The sequence below is a fragment of the Stegostoma tigrinum genome, chromosome 1, assembly GCF_030684315.1.
Source record: "Stegostoma tigrinum isolate sSteTig4 chromosome 1, sSteTig4.hap1, whole genome shotgun sequence".
NCBI classification, from domain to species: Eukaryota; Metazoa; Chordata; class Chondrichthyes; order Orectolobiformes; family Stegostomatidae; genus Stegostoma; species Stegostoma tigrinum.
Window position 1 is genome coordinate 118,297,688 of NC_081354.1, and position 27,848 is coordinate 118,325,535.

General features: G+C 41.8%; 1 protein-coding gene across 1 annotated transcript in view; it reads left to right on the forward strand.

The window, feature by feature from the left end:
* The window catches only part of adamts6 (ADAM metallopeptidase with thrombospondin type 1 motif, 6), a 324,888-nt gene that overhangs the window by 271,120 nt on the left and 25,920 nt on the right, over window positions 1-27,848 (forward strand). The window contains exons 19-20 of the mRNA XM_048554806.2: window positions 4,441-4,604; window positions 23,991-24,129. Coding sequence (XP_048410763.1) covers window positions 4,441-4,604; window positions 23,991-24,129 — 303 coding nt within the window. The remainder of the gene's footprint in view (window positions 1-4,440; window positions 4,605-23,990; window positions 24,130-27,848) is intronic.

Sequence of the window (27,848 nt, forward strand, 5' to 3'; positions counted from 1 at the left end):
CCAATGTCACAGTCCCCCACCAATCATCTTAAACTAGTCCAAAATCCTGACACGGATTTCCATGGTTCTCAAAAAACTGATAGCATCTCAAAATTAGAGGAGCTTTGTGGTCATAATATTCCTTAACAAAGCGAGTTTTGAGAAGATTTGTAGCTCAGGTTAAGGTTCTGGATGTGAGTTTGCTCGCTGAGCTGGAAGGTTAGTTTTCAGACGTTTCATCACCATTCTAGGTAACATCATCAGTGAGCCTCCGATGCTTCATCAGAGGCTCACTGATGATGTTACCTAGAATGGTGACGAAACGTCTGAAAACTAACCTTCCAGCTCAGCGAGCAAACTCACATCCATTCCTTAACAAAATTCATCAACTCAGGAAAGGCTTTAGTATCTGGTGCCTCAGGGAAAGGTAGAGTCCTAGTAACCAAAAAAGCTATGGGCTCACAAGTTGTCAGGAAAATTATTCATTGCTTTTCATCCTCCCCAGTGTCATTTGCCCAGAACAAATAACACATTCTTTCCACATACTGGGCCCAGCCTTCGATGGCAGGATTGAACAAGTAAAGTTCCCCAAACAACAGAATGATGCCAGAAATACTTACCCTAACCCAAAGACGACTGTTGCAAGAAAATTTCTTCATGAGCGCGCATTTATCTCATTGCCACCGAAATAACTCCACAGAGTCTGGTATCCGGTCACTAATTCACCCTATATTTACACATGGAGAGTCCTTGACACAGATCCAGCTCCCTCAGAGCCAGCCCTCACAGTGGACAGAACCTCTGACACTCCTGTTCTTATCTGTCAGCCAGGACTCCCTGATTGGAGCACGCTGACAGCCGCAATCAGGGAACTCATATTCTATGTGGTCCATCTGGCTGACATTGTTATAATCATTATAGTCCCATTGTTAAAACAGGGTTGAAGGGATAGGCCAGTCAGTCAAACTCAGTCGTGGGCAAGTTATTAGAAAGAACTTTGAGGGATAGGTTGTATCTGGACTTGGAGACACAAGGATTGATCAGGGATAGTCAGCATAGATTTTTTAGGAGAGCGTCATATTTGACGAATATGAATTTCTTGAGAAGGTAACCTGGAATGTTCGATAAGTGTAAAGCATTTAATGTGGCTTATATGGACTTTAGTGAAGCTTTTGATAAGGTCCCTCATGATAGACTGGTCAAGAGGTTAAGAGCCCATGGGATCCAAGACAAAGTGACATGTTGAATCTAAAACTGGCTGAGAAGTCAGAAGCAAATGTGCTGGCAGTGAGATGTTTCTCTGCCTGGGCTATTTCCAGTGGGTACTGCAGGGTTCGGTGCTAGGACCTATACTGTTTGTGTTTATATCAATGATTTAGATTTAAACAAAATGGGAATGATCAAGAAGTTTCCAGATGACACCAACATTGGTAGGGTGGAAAATAGTGAGGAGAATAGCCAAAAATTGCAGGAGTATACCAATGGACTGGTCATCTGGGCAGAGCAGTGGCAAATGGAATTCAACCCAGAAAACTTACCAAACACTTGCCTTTATTCAGTGAGGCTTTGCGTACAAGATCAGAGTGGTTATGCTCAGTGATATAGAAGACTGCTTGGGATACAACTTGAGTATTGCGTGCAGTTCTGGTCACCACATTATAGAGAGGATATGATTGCACTAGAGAGAATGCAGAGGAGATTTACCAGGATGCTGCCTGGGCTGGAGCATTTGAGCTGTGAGGAAAGATTGGATTGGGTTGCTTTCCTTGGGGAAAGAAGTTTGAGAGGAGACCTGATGGAAGTACATATGATTATGAAGGGAAAGCACTTTTACCATTATTTGAGAAATCAGAAGAGAGTTGAGGAGAAATTTTTTTCACTCAGAGGGTGGCAGGAGCCTAAAATGCATTACCTGAAAGTGTGGTTGAGTCAGAAATTCTCATATTATTTGGCCAATATTTAGATATTCATTTGTATTGTAATAGCCTCTGGGATTATGGGCCAAAAGCATTAGAATAGTAAGATCTTTGTTGACTGGCAGGGAAGTGACAGGTCAGATGGCCTCCTGCAAGGATGTATATGTTTACGAGTGTCTGTGTCAATGAAGGCAACTCAGGAGTGTCAAGGGTCAGTCCAACCACTCAAACTGCAGGAAAAGACTGGCATATGAAGATGGTAACTAATCCAGAACTACTTGCACTAATGTTGTGCTTAGCCAAATTGCCCAATAGGTTTTACTCATTTAATAACAATTAAAATTGATGTATGGCAGCTTATAAAATCATATGGCTATCAGATAGGCAGACTTTAGGGAATGTACCCATGTATGGACATGATTGTTTAACTTATTTACTTCATTTCATTGCAAACAGAAAATTGCATGCAAGTCTTATAAATTTCTCCTATTGAAATGATTGTTTAAACACTAAAACTGAAGCAAAATACCACAGATGTTGGAAATCTGATTAAAAATAGAAAACATTGGAAATGGTCAATAGATCTGGTGGCACGAACCCAAATGTTCGGGCTGAATTTTCATTTTGGGATTCAGACCATTTCTAGGACCTGACTCTTAACAATGATGTCAGTGTGATTCTGCAGGAGATAGATAATTATTGGCCAAACAGTGCACTCACTTTCCAATTAAGGGCAGATGTTCAGAAGAAAGGATTCCATTCCATTCCTCCAGTTTCTCTGTTTCCATCACTTCTGTTCCAAAGATGCCACCTTTCACTGTGATTGCCTCACAAGTGACCTCCATTTTCCTGAACCTAGGATGCCTTCCCACTGTGATTGACAGGACCCTCAACCCTGTCTGACCCATCTCCTGCACTTCTGCCCTCACACCTTACCCTTTCTCCCTAGAAGAATGATAGGGTTCCCCTTGTCCTCATTTTCCACGCTACCGGTCTCCACCTTCAAAGGATTTGCCATTTCCACGATTTCCAGCAGAATACCACTGCGAAAACATCTTACGCTCATCTCCACTCTCAGCATACCATGATCTACTGGTCCAGTCCTCCATCAAACTTTAACACTTCCTCACTCCCCAGTGGCACCTTCCCACGCAATGGCAGGTGTAATGCTTACCCATTCACCTCCTCCCTCCTCACTGTCCAAAACCCCAACACACATCTTCTAGGTGAAGCAGTGTTTTACATGGACTCCATTCAATCTTGCCTACTCACACTGCGGTCTCCTTTACATTGTTGAGCCCAAGTGCAGACAGGGTACCTGCTTTGAGAGTGGAGGAACTCCACTCTATCTGTAGGACTGAGCCTGGCATTCCAGTTCCTTGCCATTTTAATAAACTATTTTACTCCCATAATAACATTTCTGCCCTGAGCCTGCTCCAGTGTTCCAAAGAAACACAATGCAATCTGTAGGAACAACGCTTCGTTTTCCACGTAGATGCTTCACAGCCTGTAAGACTCAATATTGAATTCCACTGAATTTGACCTTTGCCCTCCATTTTTCATACAACCCCAGCATGGTTGTGTCTTGTTGAGTTTCTTTTCCCTCATATCATTTACATCTATTTTACATACCTCTCCTTTACTGTCATTAGAAACCCATTTGTCTTTTGCCGTGAACACCCTAACAATCTGTTTCACTTGCCCCTCCTGTTCCTGTGTCAACAACATAAAACACACCATTTTCCAACACTTTCAATTCTGAAGAAGAGTCCTATTGGACTGGAAACATCTCTCTCATGATGCTGCCAGACCTGCTGAGTTTCTGCAGCACTTTCTGTTTTTATTTTGGTCAAAAGGAAGTTCTCCAGCACTGAGACAGTGGCTTCCCCACTGACAGAGGTAGGCACTGCTCATGTAAGTTGAAAAGAGACAGACAGCATGTCTCAGAATGGAAACCTCCTCTGAACGCACCATTATTTTTGAAACGTTCTGACTACTGTTGTGGAAGTGAAGCCTGTGTTCACAGCTGACGCAATCTCACTATATCCAAGCTGCAGTTGAGCCGGGAGAATTAAGATGATGCCGGAGTACTATTTTCCAGCCTGCCACTGGGACACTGCAGGCTCCATGTTTTGGCTGCTGCACCAGTCAACTAGACAATTCACCTTGTCTTCAGAACATTGGTCTTAATTGCATTAATAGGCTATTTGCTGTCCATGGGCAGGTGGCCACCTCAAACCTCAAACCTGTCTTGACTAAAATGGCCCCGTGAGGGGAACATGTCGTCCAAAGACAATGTTCCAGTCTCACCCCATTAGTTCCAACTCCAACATGAATTCAGCCCATGAACTCCGGCATGTTTCACTAAAGCTGCTGCCTAACCTACTGAATATGTCCAGCAGTTTCTTTTACAGCCTTTAAGCATCATTTTACACTCATCTATTACCTTCAAATTGCATGCAATTTAATAGTGCTTTTTTTTCATTTCATTCTGAAGTTGTTGAAGTTTTGTCTAAAGAATAATTTGGAACATTTTTACTTATAGCTTTGAAATCTGAAGGTGATGAATATTACATAAATGGTGCCTGGACCATTGACTGGCCAAGAAAATTTGACGTTGCTGGCGCAGCTTTCCATTATAGGAGACCTGCCGATGAACCAGAGTCTCTGGAGGCATTAGGGCCTACCACAGAAACTCTAGTTGTCATGGTAATTCTTCTAAAAAATCCTGTATTCATTTATTTTATTCTTGTTTTTTTCTGTTTACTTTCATGCTTTCCTCCTTTAAAAATTTTGACTCCTTGTAATGGGGTGTTTGGTATGCAGTTACTCTCCACTTTTATATGTACCAGTCTAGACAGTGAGTGTCAACAGGGAACAATTAAAGCCAAACCTGACCCAGTATACACACACACATATTCCAAAGAGCAACTAGAACTTTGATTTACCATTCCCTAACACAGGACCACCAATGCAAACTGGGGCACCCCTCTTTCTACTCTGGCTGTGATCAATTAGAAGTAAAGGCTGAGAATCAAATTTGGACATACTTGATTTGCATGGTTCAAGTGCTCATTTGCCAGCAATATTCTCGGGGTTTATTTCTAGAAAATCAGTAGAAATGCTGAATGCATTGTGTAACTGGCATTTTTGCTGGTCTTCAGCCAGATCTTCTGAGGAAAATCCCTGAGGAAAGTCCTGAAAACTCCCCCAATCAGCTAAACTCTTGAGGTGTTGTATTTCATTTGTCTCTATTCATTATGTTCTAGAGACATGGTTCTCATTGTGCTAATTCTAATTTTTCGGATTAAGACAAGGGCTGGTATTATTCAAAAGCAGAAGCAATTGACATTATAGAGCAGCATAAATAATTTTCAGTTATGTACAATAGATTTAGCAAAATGCTACAAAAAAACTTGACAAGTGTTAGCAAACAAGAAATGAACAATAATGAATACATTTGTTGTACATTTATATGGGTGAATTGATGAGTGACAAGTTTGCAAAAGAAGAATGCAATATCACATTGACCCTTCCATTGTTGTATTTTGAGAAGATGCATCAAGTACTATTATCCAAGCAACTACAGAATTTTTTTTAACAATTGCTTGTAAGTTGGAAATTTGTTTACCTGTTAAGATGTCATGAGCAAAGCATGCTACATTTGTTCTGTAATTACTGGGGTGAAAATTTGACTTGAGCCAATACAAGCACAAAGTCAGTGGAGTAGTACTCATTAAGTAAGTTCATGTTGTGTACACTCAAATACAGAAGAAAAAAGGCACAGCTTTGTAAACTACCTTATTTAAATTTTGGGCTTCTTTAGAAGAGTTGAAAAATTTAGACCTGGTCTCATCTTGGTCATCCAACTGCAGGAGGTGATAACTCACCTTGTTGCAGAAAATCTATAATCTCAAAATATAGAAAAAGCTATTGATTTGAGGAACATCACTGACTGTGAGGTGACTAGTTAGGATGCAAAAGAATAGAGACAACCTTTGCTCAAAATTGGGAAGTGTCTCTGGCCAGTTGTGACTTGCCAGCATAATAAAAGTGAAAGAAAGAAAGAATTGGATTTATAAAGCATCACTCATGACTTCAGGATATCCTAAATTCCTTATTGCTGATCAATTTCTTTTTAATGCAGTCACTCATACTTTAGGAAACATGACTTTCAATTTCTCCCCAGCAATGTCCCAAAACAACAATGGGATCATGACCGGATGATCTGTTTTAATTGTGCAGGTTAATAAGTACAACCACAACATGTTAACCACAACATTGGGAGAACTCTTCATCTTGTGCCTTTGACTGGCCTTGCCATCTTGAATTCTTTAATATATGGCATCGAGAAGCCTGCTAAGTTTATATTACTGATCATCACTGGAGTGGCAATAGGGCTTCTCACAAAATAACTGAAGCTTTAATCTATATTCTTTATCTTAGATGGAAAGATAGTATCTGGAGTTTAAAATGGATGTGACAGAATACACACATTTTAAGGGCTGCAGCGGATGAGCAGTTCAAGCATCGCTATTATGACCAACAGTGTGAGCTTTGAAGCTGTTGAAAATCTTTTTCAGAAAAGTGAGGCATGGGAACACCCTGCACCTCCACCCCAGCACATATGACAAGCTTCTGGGTACATGTTCTATAGCTGGGCTTGGGAATATCAGGATAGGTCAGTGGAGGGCAACGTTTACAGGTGCACTTTGCTACAGGAACTGGGAGATGGACTTTGATGTGGCAGGCTAAAGTACAATGCTGATGAAGAATCAAGCGGACGGCATTAACAAGCTTGCCAGATGACCCCCTGCACAGTTATGGAGTACAGCAGAATTCAATGTCAGTGTGTCACAGAGCATCATGAAGAGCTTGGACCCATCAGCGCTTGGTCTGTACTTGCAAATTCAATGGAGGTGCAGCTTTTTCACCTACTACAATGACAAATAATTAGTATTCAAGTCAAGTATAATACCCAGGAATATTAATGGTTGGTGATTTAACAATGGAATTACTGTTGAAAATCAAGGGGAGGTGGTTAGATTCTGCTTTGTGGAGATGGTCATTGCTTGACACTTGTATGAAGCAAATATTAATGCTGCTTGTCAATCCAAGCCTGGGTATTGTCCAGGTCTTGTAGAATATTGTACAATCATCAATGAACATCCCACCTCTGACCTTATAATGGAGAGAAAGCCATTGATGAACTAGCTGGAGATAATTAGGCTTAGGACTGTATCTTGAGAATTCAGTGATGCTATTGTGATGCAGTGGTAGTGCCCCTATCACTGAGCCATAAAGTCTGGGTTCAAGTCCCAACTGTGCCTGAACAGGCTAATTCAAAATATCTACCCTGAGAAATTCCTGCAGGTATGGTCTGGAATTTGAAGTTGCCTCCAACAGCAAACCAACTTCTTGGTGCTAAGTGGTGAGTTTTTACCTGATTCCCATTGACATCGATATTTCTCAAGGTCCTGATGCCACAATCAGTCAAACATTGCCTCGATGTCAAGAACAGTCACTCTTGTTTAACTTCTTGATTTCAACTCTAAGTTTGGACAAAAGGCTGAATTGAAAATAGAAAATACTGGAGTCACTCAGCAAATCAAACGGCATCTCTGAAAAGAAGTAGATCTAGCATTTCAAATAGTTATCTTTCTTGAACTTTGGTGAGGGTTCATTGAGTTCAGATGGCCCAGCTATTCTGATCAGCTTTGGAAACTATTTCTGACCTTGATCAGATTAAAAATTGCCCACTTGATGACTTCAGATATGAACTTGTCCAGGAATCCATGAATCCTGCAGGGAAGTAGAAACCCTGGCCCCAATAACTGCCATATTCTGAGATATAAATGCCTTAGACATTAAAATTGCTTAAATTTACAACTACCATCATAGAGCAAGAGGTTTATGAAGCCAGGTAGGCAAGATGAATTAGGGTGTCATGTGGTTAGGGTACCCAAGGATGAGGAGCTAGGGCACTGGGGTTGGGGTAGATTGAGGGCTAGATAGACGAGGTGGTTGGGGTACCAGATGGATATGCTGCCAGGTGTGTAGGAGGTCAGATGGATGCGGGGATTGTGTGCCAGTGGATGAGGTGGTCTGGTGCCAGTGAATGACTAATATTGGGTAAGTTCTCAAAGCATGGGGTATTGTTTTCGACAAGTAGGTTTCAAGTTCAGCAATGAGGGAGATTGCTGGGTCAGATAAGGGTCGGGTCAGGGTGATGGGTTGGGGTATCAGGAAGGATTGGGTCAGGGACAGTGTTACATCTGCTAAAGTTGTGGGTGTGTCAGGTCATGTTGAGAGGGGTGGTATTGAGTCTAATGGAGTGAGGTCAGCTCAGATGGGGTTAGTGTCAGGTCAATCAGGCAAAGTGTCTAAGACAACTCTAGTCTACGTTGCTCTAACGACAATATGCCCTTTGGAATATTTGGACCTTTAATGGTTTCTCTCCACAAATACTACCTGACCTGTTATATTTCAAACATTTTCTGGTTTTACCTCAGATTCCCAGCATCTGCAATATTTTGCAATTGTGAATAAATCAGTATTGCTGGTGGACCCTACCTGATCATCGGATGTGTAGAACCTTGTTAGGGGTGTATCCTTTTTGGTATCCCTATTCAGTGGCTTTAGACATTTATTTATCATGTGGAGTAAAATGAATTTGCTGAAGACTGGTATCTGTGATACTAGAGTCCTTGAAAAGACTGATTTGAATCATCATTTTGGCTGAAGATATATGCAAATATTTCAGCTTTGCCTTCTGTATTGACATGGTAAACTTCCCAGTCACCAATAATGGGAATGTTTAGAACCATAGAGATCTACAGCATAGAAAAAGGCTGTTCAGCCCCTCGAGTCTGTGCTAGTTCAAATAGCTACCTCATTACTCTAATCCCATTTTCTAACACTTGACCTTATGACTTGGTATTGCAAGTGAACATCTTAACACTTCTTAAATATTATGAGGGTTTCTATCCCTACCACCATTACGGGCAGTGAGGTCCAGTTTCCCACCACCCTCTGAGTTAATTTTTTTCCCTCACATCTCTTCTAAAACATGCTACACCCTGATCTATGCTCTATGATCTATGATCTATGCTCCCTGGTTATTGATCCCTCCACCAACAGGAAATGTTTATTCCTGTCTATGCAATTTATGCCCCTCATAATTTTATACATCTCAATTGTGTACCCCCCTCAGTCTTCTCTGCTGTGAAAAACACAAGCCGAGTCTGTCCAATCTCTCCTCATAACTAAAATTCTTCAGCGGAGCAACATCCTACACCCTCTCCAATGTGCTGTCATCCCTCCTATAATGTGGATTCCGGAGTTGCACATGATACTCCAGTTGTAGTCTAACTAACCTTATTTAAAATTCCAGAATAACCTCGTCACTCTCAAACTCCATGCCTCGACTAATAAAGACAAGTATGCTATGTGCCTTCTTAATCGCTTATCTACCTGTCATGCGACTATATCGAATGTATCACCTGATCTACACTCCTGGTTACCTTTTCGAAAAACTCAAACAAGTTGGTCAAATATGACATTCCCTTAACAAAACCATGTTGACTGATTCTGATTAACGTCTGCCTCTCCGAGTGCAGATTAATTCTATCCCTCAGATATGCTTGCTATAGTTTCCTCACCACCAAGGTTAGACTGACCGGCCTGTAATTTCCTGATTCGTCTCTTGCTTCCTTGTTGAATGATGGTACTGCTTTGGCTGTCTCCCAATCCTTTAGCACCTTTCCTGGACCAAAGAGGAATTGAAAATTATTGCCAGTGCCCCTGCTATTTCTTTGCTTGCCTCTTTCAATAGCCTGGGATACACTTTATCCAGCCTTTGAGATTTATCTACTTTTAAGTCATGATTCATAAAGTCACATTGCACAGAAACAGGCCCTTCAGCCCAGCAGTGCTTTTTCCAAGATGGCAGCAGAAGGGACTGCAGTATTTGGATCCTGACTGCGGAGCTCATGCACTCATTGACTCATGCAGTAGGTTCTGCTGCATCCACATGGCTTCATCGTTGTCTTTCCAGCGTGGTAGCTCGGTCGCTTTTATTTTTGGTTTTGGAGGCCCTGGGTCCTCCTCCTGTTGCCCTTCTGTGGGAGGCCAGGGCCCCACTTATCTCCATCCCAGCTTCATCCTGGGTGGAGCAGACAAGCCAGGACTCTTTTAGTCAATGTCTGGAGTCAGAGGAGGTGTGGGATTCACGCACATGACCATCTGCAGCTCGGAGATGGCAGATGCAGAAACGATGATGCGAATGGCGGCAGAAAAGGGGCACATTGCCACAAACCTGGGGACAATGTTGGATGGCAGTGATTGGATAATTAGAGAAGGTGAAGTCTGTTCTGTGGGAAAGATGAACTTTTAAAGCTGTTTCAGATTTAGAATATCAATTTAATATCAATTATTCAGTATTTTACAATTTATACAATTTATTCAGTAATTTATTTTGCAATCCAAGATGGTGCTGAAGCGTGGCGACATTATACACTTTTCACTGTACCTAGGTACAAGTGGTGATATTAAATCTAACTTGTCCACGCCAATTAAGTTTCCCAAACTAAAGTAGTCCCATTTGCCTGCGTTTGGCTCATATCCCTCCAAGCAGCTCATATTCTTGTACCTGTCCAAATGTATTTTAAATGTTGTAACTGTACCTGTATCCACCACTCCCTCTGGCAATTCATTCCACATACCAACCACCCTCTGTGTGAAAAAGTTGCCCTCAGGTCATTTTTAACATTTCTTCTCTCACCCTAAAAATATGTCCTCCCTTGCACATCCTGAGAAAAAGACCTTTGCTGTTACCTTACCTATAACCATCATGATTTTATAAATCTCTATAAGCTCACCACTTCACCTTTACTTCACCCCAGTGAAAAAAGCCACGGCTGATCCTTATAATCAAACCCTCCAGCCTCGGCAACATCCTGGTAAATCTTTTCTGCACCCGAAGTACCTCTCTGTCTATGTTAATTTGTTTAACTATATCACAGTCCTTCTTCCTAATTTCTATACCCACTCTACTCCTCTTATTAGTGAACACCAACACAAAGCATTTGTGGAGCCTTTTATTCTGGCTAGGTATTTTTCACAACTGGATGTGGAATTAATTGTTAAGGAAGTAATAGCAGCACACTCAGCTAAACCATGATCTAATCAAGCAGAGTCAGCATGGCTTCATGAAAGGGCAATATGTCTGACTAATGTGTTAGAACTTATCAAGGAAGTCAAGGAAGTGGGTCGAGGGGAACCAGTAACTATGTTGTATTTGGATTTCCAGAGTCATTCAAGAAGGTACCACACAATAGATTTCAGTTATAAAAGCCCATGATGTTGGAAGTAGTATATTGGCATGGATAGAGAATTAAATAGTGGGCAGGAAACCACGAGTGGGGATAAGGGACTGTTTTTCAGGTTGGCAACCTATAACCAATTGGGTTCTGCAGGTATCAGTACTGAGACCGCAACTGTTTACAAGATACATGTTAATGATTTGGAGGAAGGAAGCAAATGTACTGTAGCCAGTTTTATTTTTGGACAGTTATAGCAATCAATTGTGACTTATGAATAGTGGAGGTAATGGCATATTTACTGAAGGAAGGAGAAAGATGTCCACAAGACTACTAATAGCCAGCAAGTTTTCATTAGTGCAGTGGCATAAAGATTGTCTTATGTAGCGGGCTACAGAGTAAACCACTTATCCTCTTACTTATTAGTTTGCCAGATAAGTTACTCAAGCAGTCACAAACTTCACTGTTTGCCAAAGTTTTTTTTTGTTGTTTACAAGCACATAGTGTGACAATGATCATGTCAGCATGCATCATTGTGTCAATTTTTCATGCTATCATTGTGAGAACACAGAGCTCTTCTGGCTGCACTCCGTCTCCAAACACAAGTACATTTGCCAAACATGAACATACCTTCTTCATTAAAATATTTGCTCATTTGGCTGCTTTGAAAATTATATGAGCTGGAATGCATCCATGGTAGTGTATCCATGCCCATAAATGAACCATCAAGTGCAAATTTCACAAACTTGTACTCCAAGTATTGAGGGTCATCAGCTGAGAGTGCATAACATGAGTTTGAATGTAAAGGTCAGCGGGTTTTTTATTCATAACAGAATTGTGCCATTTGGTTCATTTGTTTCCAGGTGTATTTTTGTGCCTTTAATTCTACAGGAGAACCTTGCCATAGCTGAAAAAACATCTATTCTCAGAGTGTGGGTAATCCTGACAGGGTCACACTTCTTGTGTATTTGTACTAGTCCTGAGGAGGTGCTGTTAGATCTTTGGTATATTGACTATGATTTTATTGGGGCAAGGTTTCTTTTGACCTCATGTGCCTCAACTTTACTGGGAATGAGGGTAAGTGAATTATGGGAAGAATGACATTGATGGCGTCCATCTCAATACAGTCATACAGCACAGGAAAAGACTATTATGAGTATTTGGCGAGGATTGTGAAAACCAAAATGTTCTCTCCCCAAAATACTGGCAAAGGGCTGAATTTCAGCAAAAATCAGTCAAATGTCAATTTTGGTGAGTTTTGTTTCTCCTTGTGCTCTAGTCCTATAAAGGACAGAGCTGAGAAAGGGAAGTTGGCCTCTTGCTGATCTGATCGGGCCTTCAAAGTTTGAGTGGATGGGATGCTGGAACAGAGGGCTGTTCCTCAGGACTGCTGAAGGAGACAACGGCACCAGACTGTGCCAGGCTGGACTGAAGTTGCCATCAGAAATAATGGGAACTGCAGATGCTGGAGAATCCAAGATAACAAAGTGTGAAACTGGATGAACACAGCAGGCCAAACAGCATCTCAGGAGTTAAAAAACTGATGTTTCGGGCCTAGACCCTTCATCAGAGAGCTATCTGATGAAGGGTCTAGGCCCAAAACGTCAGCTTTTTGTGCTCCTGAGATGCTGCTTGGCCTGCTGTGTTCATCCAGCTTCACAATTTTTTATCTTGGACTGAAGTTGCCACCTGGGTTAGTGCGGAGTCAATAGCCCTGAAGAATGCTCAGTGCTGCAGAAAGGATGTTCATAACCTTTCCACTCCACAAGGGTAAGTCCCACCTTCTCTCTGCTAGCTAACATTCATTCTAATTCTACCAATGCACACACCTCCCACCTGCTGTCATGGTCAACTACTGTCACAGCTGAATGCAACATTTTCCCTCAATTGCTCTTACCCAACCCAGCCTTCTGGACTATCAACCCTGCCAGCCTTTTGTCCTGCCTACCTCTCTTGCCACCTTTCTCCAACATTACCAACATTAACACCTGTGCCAGCCACTTTCACCTCATTCATTCCTTGCCTTTCTCTCATTCCAGGAGAAAAGAGCCCACAATAACCATCATTCACCTCTGAAGAAGAAGGCACAGTCCCCTCAAATGAAACATTGGCAATCCCTACGGATTCAGATGCCGACATCTCAGTGGGTGCTTTATCTAGATTAGTGGCGGGAGCCTATCTGGTGAGCAAATCACTGCCACATCTTCACAGCTGGGTGAGGAAGAAATGACCCAAGTCTCTGACACTCAGAGAACTCTGGGAGGTTATGCTGAGGAGGGTAAACCTGATTCTGGCCATCACATTCTCAGGTTCTCTGGGGCCTCTGGTCATAAACCCCTTGGGTTTGCCCATCCAAGGTCAACAAAGTCAACTTGTTTGGCAGGCTCTGTCCAGCCCAGATATAGACGCTTGGATTGCACCTAGATGTAGTGGCAGGGAAAGGGCAAAGAAAACAAAAGTGCCGAAGTGGCATAGGTGAAATTTGATTTGAAATAAATCGTCACATTTTGAAAAATATCATCAGCTTCTCTTAACAGTTGCGTGAGAAACTCACATCAGAATAAAACTACAGAAACTAGTCTTCTCTAGTGCCACCCAATGTTCTAACCCTGCCCGGAGGATGTTGAAGGGTGTTGAAGATGCTGTTCCTTCTGAAGAAAGTCCTCACTTTTCTACTTGGTAAAATGCTGTGGCTCTCGCTGATGCTGATCAGTTTTCTTTGTCTGGAGCCAGACCTCCAAGGATTACATAGCATTCTCTCTCTGTACTGTGCTGCAGTAAACCTTCAGGCATGGCCTGCATGAGAATGTGTTGTGGAGGAGATATCTTTGGGCCCACATTGGCCCAATGTAAGAAAATGTTACATTACAGAGACACTGGATATCATGTCATTGGCAGTCTGATCACCACCTTGAAACTGAGCATAGCAACACCTCTCATCTGCACAGCCTTCCGTGGAAGACAAGTGACTGTGGGTCTCCTGCATCGTTGTTACATTATGAGGCACTTTTTGCTATAAAATTCACGTTAGGAAGTTGCATCACATCTGCTACAGTTGATCTGGTTCTAAGCTTACAGGCGCATGTGTTCCTCATCCACCAGTGTGGCCTCTCTTAATGCAAAAGCCACAGAGGCTATTGCACCTTTTGTGGCTGAATCTATTGGTGATAGTTCCAGTGAGCCTATGTGGCTGTATCAGCAACAAAGCAGCTCCTTAGTAATGTGATCATTCATCAGTCACAGTGCACAGAATAAACATTTAAATCTTGTCCTCAAAACACTGGGCCACAGAGGCCTCTGACAAAGATGTCCATGGTTACCTCTAAATGGACCTTGCACATTGTTGACTTGATTCAAAAATATGCAACTTTGACACACTTACAGTAGGATATTGCACATGTGGTAGCATTAATGATATTCTCTCTTCCAATCCTAAACCACACATTACCCTAGAAAAGCTACATTGCATATTGAATAATGGTGTAGATATTTTATACTCCAAAGATGTGAAGTGAGCAGCTTCTCCTGCAAGGTCTGACACTCCTGACACACAGTACAGGTAAATACGACAAGCTCCTGACTTTGTCTCTGTAATAAAAGGCAAGGCAAGACAGAAGTACTGAGATACTGTAAGTTCTGAATGAAGGGGCAATGCGCAAAAAGGCAAGCAAGGCAGCAATGCTGCCTGCATCCAAGTAAATGCAAAATGAATGAGTGCTAAGAAAGGCACCTTTGAAATCCACCCTTATCTGATGGTTGAGATGGGTGCCCATCCCTGCATGCAAAGGCCTGGTGGCCACATTACAAAGTAAGGTGTAAGTGCAGTATTAAAGTGGAGACATGTATTTTAAATTAATCAATGATGTGCAATCATGATGTGGTGAGGTTGATGCATATCCACAGACAAAGGATGCAGGAAGGTTGTGTTGGTGACATTTACTCTTTCTGACACCAAAAAGCTGCATCAGTAAAGAAGATGTATAATGAATAGAAACATTACTTAAACTGAAAATCTAATTTTATTTCCATAGGTAGACCTGGGGAAAGTATTTTGTAACTGGCCCCATTTCTGTGTTCATCCTCTCTGTCCAAAAAAAGCATATCTATTTCTTGAAAGCTGGAATCTTAATCATTTAATGATTATTGGAACTCAAGGTAGAACTCAGCACTAAGTTAGATTTTAACTTTAAAGCTGCTAGAAACTCTAGTCTTTTCCTCCCAGTTAGCTTTGACCATGGTTTTTCATAGATGTCAGCAGTACGAGCACACCTGTGAAACTTCATTTAACCTTTAGCAGGAAGAAAGGCTAAATTCTTTCCAGATGAAATTACTTAGTGCAATATTAGTAATAAATAGGTCAACAAGTGTGTGTGAAATTCCTCTATCTCTAATTTTTCCATTAAAATAACAGTAGTAGTTTTCCAAATTCACAGCCACTAGTGTGGAGTCACAGCATTTTGGATTTACCCTCCCATCAGGTCTATAAGCAACTGTAGACTCGGCCAGCCAGCATTAGTACCTCATCTCCACCTTAAATTCTTTTGGGGCTTTTAAATATTATCTGTGGCAGCCAAACTAACTGAACCACCTTCTACCCACGAGCTGCCTTGGGGCGATGAGTGCCACCCGCAGCTTATTGATACAATGCTGTGAGACTGTGGGACTAATTTGCTGTAGCCAAGAGACAATAGACAATCGGTGCTGACAATAACCCTGCTGTGAGGCTCATTAACTGTGTTTTATCAGATGTTGCTTCAAGATTGCACCCCAATTTGGACATGATTCAATTTCCAGGCCATTGTAATTACTAGCCAGCTACCACCAGACTTTTGCATTGTTTGCTGTATTTAACCCCATCCACTGTGTTTCTGCTATCTAACTACCCTTACAATGAACCCCTTTTGTATTGCTGAAGTAGCATTTTTAATCCATATGTGTCATGAACAAATTGGCTACCATACCTTTTGTCATTTCATAGTCATAAACTCATAGAGTCATGCAACACAGAAGATGCCCTTCAGCCCATCTAGTCTGCACCAGCCTAACTGGTTCCCCTGTTCAAGAAGGGGAGTAGATACAACCTTGGTAATTATAGACCAGTGAGCCTTACCTCAGTTGTTGGTAAAGTGTTGGAAAAGGTTATAAGAGATAGGATTTGTAATCATCTAGAAAAGAATAAATTGATTAGGGATAGTCAGCACGGTTTAGTGAACGGAAGGTCGTGCCTCACAAACCTTATTGAGTTCTTTGAGAAGGTGTCCAAACAGGTAGATGAGAGTAAACCGGTTGATGTGGCGTATATGGATTTCAGCAAGGTGTTCGATAAGGTTCCCCACAATAGGCTCTTGTACAAAATGCGGAGGAATGGAATTGTGGGAGATATAGCAGTTTGGATCAGAAATTAGCTTGCTGAAAGAAGACAGAGGGTGGTAGTTGATGGGAAATGTTCATCCTGGAGAGCAGTTACTAGTGGTGTACCGCAAGGGTCGGTGTTGGGTCCACTGCTGTTTGTCATTTTTATAAATGACCTGGATGAGGGCGTAGAAGGATGGGTTAGTAAATTTGCAGACGACACTAAGGTCGGTGGAGTTGTGGATAGTGATGAAGGATGCTGTAGGTTGCAGAGAGTGATAGATAAGCTGCAGATCTGGGCTGAGAAGTGGCAAATTGAGTTTAATGCAGACAAGTGTGAGGTGATGCACTTTGGTAGGAGTAACCAGAAGGCAAAGTACAGGGCTAATGGTAAGATTCTTAGTAGTGTAGATGAGCAGAGAGATCTCGGTGTCCATGTACACAGATCCTTGAAAGTTGCCACCCAGGTTGACAGGGCTGTTAAGAAGGCATACAGTGTTTTAGCTTTTATTAATAGAGGGATCGAGTTCCGGAACCAAGCTGTACTAAACTCTGGTGCGGCCGCACTTGGAGTATTGTGTACAGTTCTGGTCACCGCATTATAAGAAGGATGTGGAAGCCTTTGGAAAGGGTGCAGAGGAGATTTACTAGGATGTTGCCTGGTATGGAGGGAAGGTCTTACGAGGAAAGGCTGAGGGACTTGAGGCTGTTTTCATTAGAGGGAAGAAGGTTGAGAGGTGACTGAATTGAAACATATAAAATAATCAGAGGGTTAGATAGGGTGGATAGGGAGATCCTTTTTCCTAGGATGGTGACGGCGAGCATGAGGGGGCATAGCTTTAAATTGAGGGGTGAAAGATATAGGACAGATGTCAGAGGTAGTTTCTTTACTCAGAGAGTAGTAAGAGAATGGAACGCTTTGCCTGCAACGGTAGTAGATTCGCCAACTTTAGGTACATTTAAATCGTCATTGGATAAGCATATGGACGTACATGGAATAGTGTAGGTTAGATGGGCTTGAGATCGGTATGACAGGTTGGCACAATATCGAGGGCCGAAGGGCCTGTACTGTGCTGTAATGTTCTATGTTCTATGCAACTGCATGAATCCCACATCCAGCACATGACATTTCAAGTGCTGATCCATGTGTTTGTAAAGGTTGTGAGGCTTCCCACTCTGCTGCCCTCCCAGGCAGTGCATTCCAGATTTCTGCAACCATTTAGGTGAAAAACGTTTTCTTCAAATCAACTGTAAACCTCTTGCCATTTACCATGAAAGGATGCTGTCTTGTTAAAGACCCTTTAAATAAGGGGAACAGTCACTTTCCATTCACCCTGTCAACGTCCCTTAGAATCTAAATATTCTAATCAGGTTCTCCCTCAATCTTCTCAACTCTGAACTATAAGGTCATAAGTTATGGGAGCAGAATTAGGCTATTCAGTCCATCAAGTCTGCTGTGCCATTCAATCATGGCCGATAAGTTTCTCAACCCCATTTTCCAGCTTTCCCCCCATAATCCTTGATCCCTTTACAAATTACAAAACTATCTATCTCTGCCATAAATACACTCAATGACTTGGCCTCCAAAGCCTTCTGCAGCAATGAGTTCCACAGATTGACCACCCTCTACCTGAAAAAATTCCTTGTCATCTCAGTTCTAAATGGCCATCCCTTCACTCTGAGACTGTCTTTGCTCCTAGTTTCTCCTACTAGTGGAAACATCTTCTCCATGTCCAATCTCCTCAGGCCTCACAGTATCCTGTATGTTTCAGTTTGATTCCCCCAGCTCACCCTTCTAAGCTCCATCAAGCTCTCAACCGCTCCTCATAATGACAAGCTCTTCAGCTCTGGGCCCGTTCCAACAGCAACACATCCTTCCTTAGATATGGGGCCAAAAACTGCTCCTAATATTCCAGGATGTGGTATTCCAAATATTCCATAATATTCCAAATGTGGTCTGACTAGAGCCTTATATAGCCTCAGTGGTACATCCCTGCCCTTGTATTCTAGTCCTCTTGAAACAATTTGCAGACATTGCATTTGCCATCCTAACTGCCAACTAAACTAGAACTCTTAAGTCCTTTTATGTTTCCGATTTCCAAAGCCTTTCCACATTTCGGAAACAGTCTATGCCCCTATTCTTCCTGGTAAAGTGCATAGCCTCACATTTCCCCCCATTGAATTTCATCTGCCAATTCTTTGCCCACTCTCTTAGACTGTCAAGTCCTTCAGCAGCCTCCCCCCTTCCAAAACACTGCCTGTCCTTCCACCTATTTTTGTGTGACCTGCAAACTTAGCAATAGTGCTCTCATATCATTAATGTATAAGTTGAGGTCCCAACACCGAATGCGGCAGAAATCCACTAGCCATCCTGAAAAGATATCTTTTTTCTCTACTTTCTGCTTTCTGCCAACCAGTCAATTCTCTGTCTGTGCCAGTACCTTGGTCTTAACACTATGGGCTTCTATCTCATTTAGCAGTCTCTTCTGTGGCACCTTGACAGGGGCCTTCTGGAAGCCAAATAGGTCATGTCCATTGGCTCTCCTTTGTCTAAATTGCCTCCTCAAAGAATTCTGACTGATTTCAGGCATGACCCCTCCCTGATGAAGCCGTGCTGACTCAGCCCTATTGTACCATGTACTTCCGAGTGCTGCACAATCTCATCCTCAATAATCAACCCTAAAGTCTACCAATGGCTGAGGTCAGGCCAACCGGCCTAACAGTTTCATGCCTTCTGCCTCTCTCACTTTCCTTCAAACATTATCTATCCAGCCTCTCTTCATAGAGAAAATGCTGAAACTCAGGCAACATCTTGTTGAATATCCTGTGCACCCTACCCAGTGCAATCACATTCTTTCTAAAATGTGTCTAACAGAACTGCACGCGGTACTCCAGCTGTGGGATAACCTTCATCCAAGTCACTTATATAAATTGTAAACAGCTGGGCTCCCTGCACTGATTCTGTGGCACCCACCAGCCAGCCATCAGACCTGAAGAACAGTGGCTCAGTGGCTAGCACTGCTGCCTCACAGCACCAGGGATCTGGGTCTGATTCCACCCTTGGGCCGCTGTCTGTGTGAAGTTTACACATTCTCCCCATGTCTGCGTGCGTTTCCTCCCGGTGCTCCAGTTTCCTCCCACAGTCCAAAGATGTACGGTTTAGGTGAATTGGCCGTGCTTAATTGCCGATATTGTCTAGGGTGTGTAAATTAGGTGGATTAGCCATGGGAAATGCAGGGTTACAGGGTAAAGGGTATGGGGATGGATCTGAGCGGGGTGCTCTTCGAAGGGGCAGTGTAGACTTGTTGGGCCAAAAAGCCTGTTTCCACACTGCAGGAATTCTGTTATTCTAAGAGCCATTTGTACTTGATCTGTGTTTCCTGTTAGCCAGCCATTCTTCCATCCACGCCTGTGGCAATAGGTTAGTTGAGGACTTTCCACAACACAAATGGTTTGCCTTTTTTCTATGATAGCAATTAACAATACAACAATCAACCATTTTACGACAATCCGCTGCACGGCAAATGATCTTTAGAACTTGGTTTAAACTTGGAACTCTATTTGTGACGCCTTAAATCCTGAAGCTGTCTGTCACTATATGCAGCACATTCCAGTATTCAGTTGATTTGTAACATTTATGCAACTCAATTGCCATATGATGCACTTCTCTAAGTAATGAGAGGCATAGATAGAGTCGCTAGCCAGAGACTTTTCCCCAGGGCAGGATTGACTGCCACGAGGGGTCATAGTTTTAAGGTGTTAGGAGGAAGGTATAGAGAGGAAGTCAGAGGGAGGTTCTTCACCCAGAGAGTTGTGAGTGCATGGAATAGTTTACCAATGGTAGTCGTGGAAGCGGAGTCATTAGCGACATTTAAGCGACTGCTGGATATGCACATGGACAGCAGTGAATTGAGGGGAATGTAGGTTAGGTTATTTTTGGATAAGGATTATACCGCGGCACAACATTGTGGGCCGAAGGGCCTGTACTGTGCTGTACTTTTCTATGTTCTATGTTCTATGTTCTAAAGAGAATCTAACCATTTTCCCTTGACCAGTGCTGAAATGCCACAATCAATGCTTTCAGGTTTACCATTGACCAAAATCTATATTGGATTAACTATACAAATCCTGGGACAATAAAAGTAGGTCAGAGACTGTGAATTCTGCAGTGAGTAACTCACCTGCTATCTCCCCAGTACCTGTGCAGTATCTCCAAGGCACAAGTCAGGAGTGTGATGGAATATTCCCATCTTGCCCGGATGAGTGAGGCTTGACACCATTCAGCTCAAAGCATCCTACCATCTTCACATCCCATCCACCACCTTCACTATTCACTTCTTTCAGCATCCCTCCTCAGTGGCAGCAGTGTGTGCCATCTACAAGATACGCTGCGGTAATTCACCAGTACCCAAGTGACTGCAATTTAAACCATGACTTTTCCCACTAGAAGGACGAGCCCAACAGATATATAGGAACACCATTCATGTAGTTTTTAAAGGTTGATACAGTGTGAGCTGGAGGAACACAAGAGGCCAAGCAGCATCAGAGAAGCAGGAACATTGACGTTTTGGGTTAGGACCCTTCATCAGGACAAAGCATCCCTGATGGAGCCTCCCAACCCAAAATGTCGACTTTCCTGCTTCTCTGATGCTGCCTGACCTACGGTGTTCCTCCAGTTCACACTGTATTGACTCAGGCTTCCAGCATCTGCGATTCTTGTTGTCTCCTACTTTTTAAAGACTGTGGGATTTTCCACCTCTCCTACCTTCCTAAACACTGATTGGAACCACCCTCTGGATTAAAATACATTTCCTCAAATCCTCTCTAAATCTCCTGATGTTCACCTTAAAATCAAGTCTACTTGTCATTGATCCTGCTGTCTCTCCACACCGTCCATGCCCCTCAATCTTATACATTAATCTTATACTCAGTATCCTGACTTGGAACTATGCTGTTGTCTTTTCATTATCACTGAGTCAAAGTCCTGGAATTCTCTAACAGCACACTCAGTGTTCCTGTACCCCAAACACTGCAGTAGCTCAAGAAAGCAGCTTACCACCACATTTTCCAGAGAAACAAAGAATGGGCTATAAAAACAAAGTTGCTGGAAAAGCTCAGCAGGTCTGGCAGCATCTGTGAAGGGAAAGAACAGAGTTAACATTTCGGGTTTGGTGACCCTTCCGCAGAGCTCAGAGCTCTGAGGATGGGTCACCAGATCTGAAACATTAACTCCATTTTTTTCCTTCACTGATGCTGCCAGACCTGCTGAGCTTTCCCAGCAACTTTGTTTTTATTCCTGAGTTACAGCATCTGCAGTTCTTTTGGTTTATGAGCAGTAAAAGCTGGCCTTGACAGTGACACCCACATCTCAAGAATGAATAGAAAGACCCATGTACCGCCAACATAAAACAAAACCTGGACTAACTGTTCCCTATCTGCTCCAGTAGTGGGCATCTTGTGTTAATAGATTCCAAACCATTTGATGAGATATAAATCAAGGCACGTATCTTTGTGGCAGAAGCTTAATAATTTGCTCAATCCTACTCCTCTCATACTATACCTGGTCTCCTAGGTCCTCCCTACCTTACTTGTGCTCAGAAACAGTTGTTACAGTCCCAGGTCAGATCCCAGACTGAAATCTGGCAAGATAGATCATATTTTGTGATTTTCTTTTTAAAAAACTGTTACTGTTAATTTCACTGTTAGTCTTTTTCTCCCTTTCCATTTCATGTTTTCTCAAATGTATATCGCTTTCCATTACTCTCTGTTTTTCTTTCTCTTCAAGTTCCATCTTCTTCTGATTTTCTTCTACCACAATGCTTTTAATTATTAACTTCACTGTATGTAATATCCAGCTATGACATCTCAATTTCAGTTCTCCTTTCCTTTCAATTGTAAATATTGGATAATCACTTGAAGTACCTTGTTCTTTTGAGATTCTGCTTTTACTTCCATCATCAAATTATCTGCTAACTCTTTCTGATTAGCTTTTGTCAAAGATTTCAAATAATCCATTGTTAGTATCTTTTACTTCCAGAGAACTCTTAGCTGCATTCAGAGCCATCTTCAAATTCCATTCAATTAACTTCACCACAATGCAGACACTCTCTGTTCAGAACCAGCACGTACCTATTATATTAGAAAGGGGAAAAAAAAGTTTTAAAAAGAAATCCTTCTTAAATTTAGTGAAGTCAAATCCTGGATGAGACCTGAATTGTAATGATCTCAACTGATGTTACTACTGGATAAGTCAGATCCCAATCTGCAATGTGCCTTGGTAGATCATATTTTGTTTATTTTTCATTTAATGAGGCCGTTTTTCACTGAAAGACAAGTGTACAGCGCTCCTCATTTGTTTTTTAGCAGTTTTTAGCGAACACAAGTTTATTATGCAAAGGGGAAGAACATAAAGTAAAATAAACCAAGCTATTCACATATGATTTGAAATTTATCAGAACAAACACTAAAAATACTATTTGATCTATCCAAACACCGTCATGATTTTTAGATTCGAACATCAGACAGTTCTTTATCACAGCTGTAGTTTTGACTTAACTGTTTCTTACAATTCTCAGTCTTGAAAATTTGGTAGCCTCTTCCTTGATTCATCACACAACCAAGCTTAGGATCTCTCAGCTTTGAACAATCCCATCAGGGTTTTAACCAAACACTGATGGTCCAGAAGTGTCAAACTAACGTGCTTACATTGGGGTAACCTATTTTCAAACATTTCTACATTAGCTCCTTTCTTCAGCACAATCAGTTTCATACATCTAACTCTGCAAACTGAACACAAAAGCATTCTAAGCTGTGGATTTTTATTCTAGGGAAACAAAATTCCATATATTTCTAAACTGAAGCATATGATCATCAATGTTTACTCTGTCCATTCATATAACTCCCCCAGTGCAAACAAATTCCCATTTTCACCGAGGAATTCCTTCTCTCATAGTGGTTTGAAAACATCATGGCTCCAGCAATCATGACAAGTTAAACATTCACTCCCCTTATATATACAGACCAAAACCTATATGCCTCGTGTTCAAAATCAAAATTAAAATCATACATGTAACATCATGTAGCGAATACCTAACACCCACTTCTCTTAAACTTGATGTTAGCAAACACAATGCAATTGACCAGACGTTAACAAGTGTGCCAAAAATTCTGAGCAAATCTAGTTCATTCATACCAGAAAATTAAATGCTGGTACAAAATGATAAATGTAGAAAAGTATCCAATCTGTGACACTAATATCCCTCACTTTGATTAGAAAATTAGTCACTAAGGACAAAAAAAATCTCGAGGCAGCGTAGTAGGATGAATGAAGTTATTTTGATCTTAAAAGTTACAATGAATGACAATATGTGCACATGCAACTTGGAAGAAAGACTCAAGTCTGACCTGTTTTATTTCATGATAGGTGCTTCTACAAGAACCAAACCAGGGAATTCGGTACAAGTTTAATGTTCCAATTACTCGCACTGGGAGTGGTGACACAGAAGTGGGATTTGCATGGCATCATCTACCCTGGTCAGAATGCTCAGCCACCTGTGCTGGAGGTAGAATCACATGAATACTGCAGAATTATCGATAAGTGCTGATCTTAATGCAGTTGTATGATTTTTGTGCAAAACATCAGGGTATCTGTGCTTCAGTATAACCTTTTCAGGGTGGATTCAGATCAGCTGTCACAATTCAACTACAGAATATTCTTTAATATGATTAATATGCACTTCACAATATTTTCCACAACTACATTCATCGAAACTCTTACTATAACAGGAGAACAGTTCACCATGGTGTTCGTGTTGACTCTTTCAAAGACCTACTCAATTAGTCCAACTCCTCTGCTTTTACTCCAGTTCATGGCGAACTATTTTGCATTATTACTTGAGCACGAGGTCTCACCAGTTTAATTTGGTAAAATACTTCAAAAGAAAGTTCTGCCAAGGGGGCTTGCAGAATTGATGAAGGAAATTATCACTGCTGTACTGAGGTATGATGTCCAAGAACGGTCCTCAAGTGAAGCCATCCAAGTAGAGCTTAAAAATAAAAAGGGGGCAGTTACTTTGCTGGGATCATACTACAGGCTTCACAAAAGTCAGAGAGAGATCGAGTTGCAGAAATGTAGTCAAGTCACAGAAAGGTATGAGAAAAAGGGTTCTAGTTAGATTTCAACATTGCTGATATTAACTGGATTGCCTTAGCGTGAAAGGGTTAGATGGAGTGAAATTTTTAAAGTACATCCAGGAGAGCTTCTTAAGTCAGTACATAGATTGTCCAACTAGAGATGGGGCAGTGGCTACACCTATTCCTAGGAAATGAAGCCAGTCAAGTGGTTGAAGTTTCAGTGGGCAAGCATTTTGAGGATAGAGACCACAACTCTGTAACTTTCAACGTCAAAATGGAAAAGGATAAGGATGATGCCGAGCTTATGTGCTTAAATTGGGGGAAGGCTGACTATAATATCATTAGACAGGATCTTGCAAACATAGAATGGGAGCAGCTAAGTTACAGGTAAGTCTACATTTGGAATGTGGGAGTCTTTTAAAAATAGTATAATGACAATTCAGGGCCAGTGTGAAGAGTGAAGAGCAAGGGCAGCAAGTCCAGGGAACTCTGGATGTCAGAGTTCAGTAAAGAAAAGGACCGAAGCATATGACAGGTGCAGTGCATTTAAAACACGGGAAGCTTTTAAAAGTACAGAGAGTATAGGAGGTTGTGTAAAAGGGATATTAGGAGGGCAAGGAGGGGCCATAAAATGTCTTTGGCAGATGGGTCAAGGAAAACTCCAAAGGTTTTCTATAAATATATTAAGAGTAAGAGGATTACCAGGGAAAGAGACCTATTAAATATCATAGGGGCAACCAGTGCTTGGAGCGAGTGGACACGGGTGAGGCCTTAAACGAATATTTCTAGCCTATATTCACAGAGGAGAAAGATATAATAGCTGGGGATTTCAATTGGAATAGTGAGGTTCTAGAACATGTTATGATTGATGAGAAGGAAGTATTAGAAGTCTTAATTGGCACACAGGTGCCTAAATCGCTAGGGCCTGATGACATGTGTCCTAGGCTGCCCCAGGAGGCAAGGGAGGAGATTGGTGGGGCTCCAGTGGAGAGTGAAAGTGGTTCCTATGTTCAAGAAGGGCAGCAGGAGTAGGCCAGGTAATGACGGTCGAGTTAGCCCAATATGACTGGTAGGGAAATTATGGGAAAAACTTCTGTAGGACAGGGCTAGTCAATGCTTGGAAAGGCGGGAATTGATCAGGGATAGTCAGCACAGATTTGTTGGAGGGATATCCCATCTGACTAATGTAATTGAGTTTTTTGAAAAGGTGACTAAACATGTTGTTGAGGGTTGTGCAGATGATACGGTTTAAGGAGACGTCAGTAAGACCTTTAACAAGGCTCCACAAGGAAGGCTGGTCCAAAAGATAAGAAGGCATACAAGATGTTTGTCTTCATTAGCTGAGGCACATAATATAGGAGCAAGGAAGTCATGTTACACCTTCATGAAACATTGATTAGGCCACAGATGGAATACTGTGTGCAGTTTTGTTTGGTACACTATTGGATGGATGTGATTGAGCTGGAGAGGGTGCAGAGGAGCTTCAGCAAGATGTTGCCTGGGATGAAAAACCTTAGTTATGAAGAGAGACTGGGTAGGCTGGGTTTGATTTCTTTGAAGCAGAGGAGGCTGAGGGAGGATCTGATTGCCTATACCTCTAGTAGTTTTGTAAACCTCAGAGTAAATTGTGACAATCTGTTCCCCATGTCAGACGGTATATAAGAGCTGAGAGCATACGTTCAAGATGAGGAATAAGTGGTTTAGAGGAAATCTGAGAAAAAATATTCACCTACAGTGTGGTACAAATGTGGAATTTGCTGCCTTCGAAGGTAGTAGAGGCAGATAATCTCACAACATTTAAGAGATATCTGGAAGTGTACTTAAAATGCCAGAGTGTAGTAGGCTATGGACCAAATTCAGGTAAATAGGATTAGTAGTGTAAGTGATAATGGGAACTGCAGATGCTGGAGAATCCAAGACAACAAAATATGAGGCTGGACGAACACAGCAGGCCCAGCAGCATCTCAGGAGCACAAAAGCTGACGCCTCGGGCCCAGACCCCTCATCAGAGCTCTGATGAGGGATCTGGGCCCGAGGCGTCAGCTTTTGTGCTCCTGAGATGCTGCTGGGCCTACTGTGTTCATCCAGGATTAGTAGTGTATTTTGGTGTTTGTTGGTCAGCATAGACATGGTGGGCTGAAAGATCTGTTTCTATGCTTTATGACTGTCTATGACTCTAATGAGTGCAAAATTATTTTTTACCTCTCCATTTCATTCATATCTTAATGTCTTCTTGAATTCTGCTCCTCTGCGTCCTCTTCAGTGAATTATAGAAATGCAATCATTTTCACTGGGTCCTCACAACACAAGTACAATTGAAAAATAATGGGATATATTAAACAACAGTACAGAAATGCACTTGTAAGGTATTTTGTCATGGATAAACAATCTGGATAATTTTATGCTTTTAGTAACTGAATACACACAGAACTAAACAGATTCAGAACATACTTCTGCAAATCCAATGAAAAGCAGTATTCCAAGAATTCCAATATATCCCTTGCCAAAATGCAACATCTCTAATTTATCTGAATTCATCTTTATCTGTCATTCCTTAGCTCACTGGCCCAGTTGTTCAAGATCCCGTTGTACTCATAGTAGTCCAATACAACAGCAATTTTGGTATCATCCACAAACTTACTAACCATGCCTCCTACCTTCTCATCCAAATTGTTTATATGAATGACAAACAACAGTGGACCTAGCACTGACCTTTGTGGCACACTGCTGGTCACAAGCTTCTAGTTTGAACACCAACCCTCTATCATCACCCTTTGTCATCAATTATCAAGCCATTTTGTATCTAATTAGCTATTTCTCCCTGGATCCAATTTGATCTAATCTTACTAACCGGTCTACCACACAGAACCTTGTCAAAAGCCTTGCTATAGTCCACATAGATAATGTCTGCTGCTCTCCCTTCATCTATCATCGTGGTCACTTTTTCAAAAAACTCAATCAAATTTGTGAGACACGACTTACCGCACACAAAGCCATGCTGACTGTCCCTAATCAGTCTATGTGCTTCCGCATGCATGTAGATCCTGTCTCGCAGAATCCCATCCAGCAAATTACCCACCACTGACATTAGGTATGTAGTTCCTGGCTTTTCTGCAGTCTTTCTTAAATAATGGCACCCTCTAGTCTT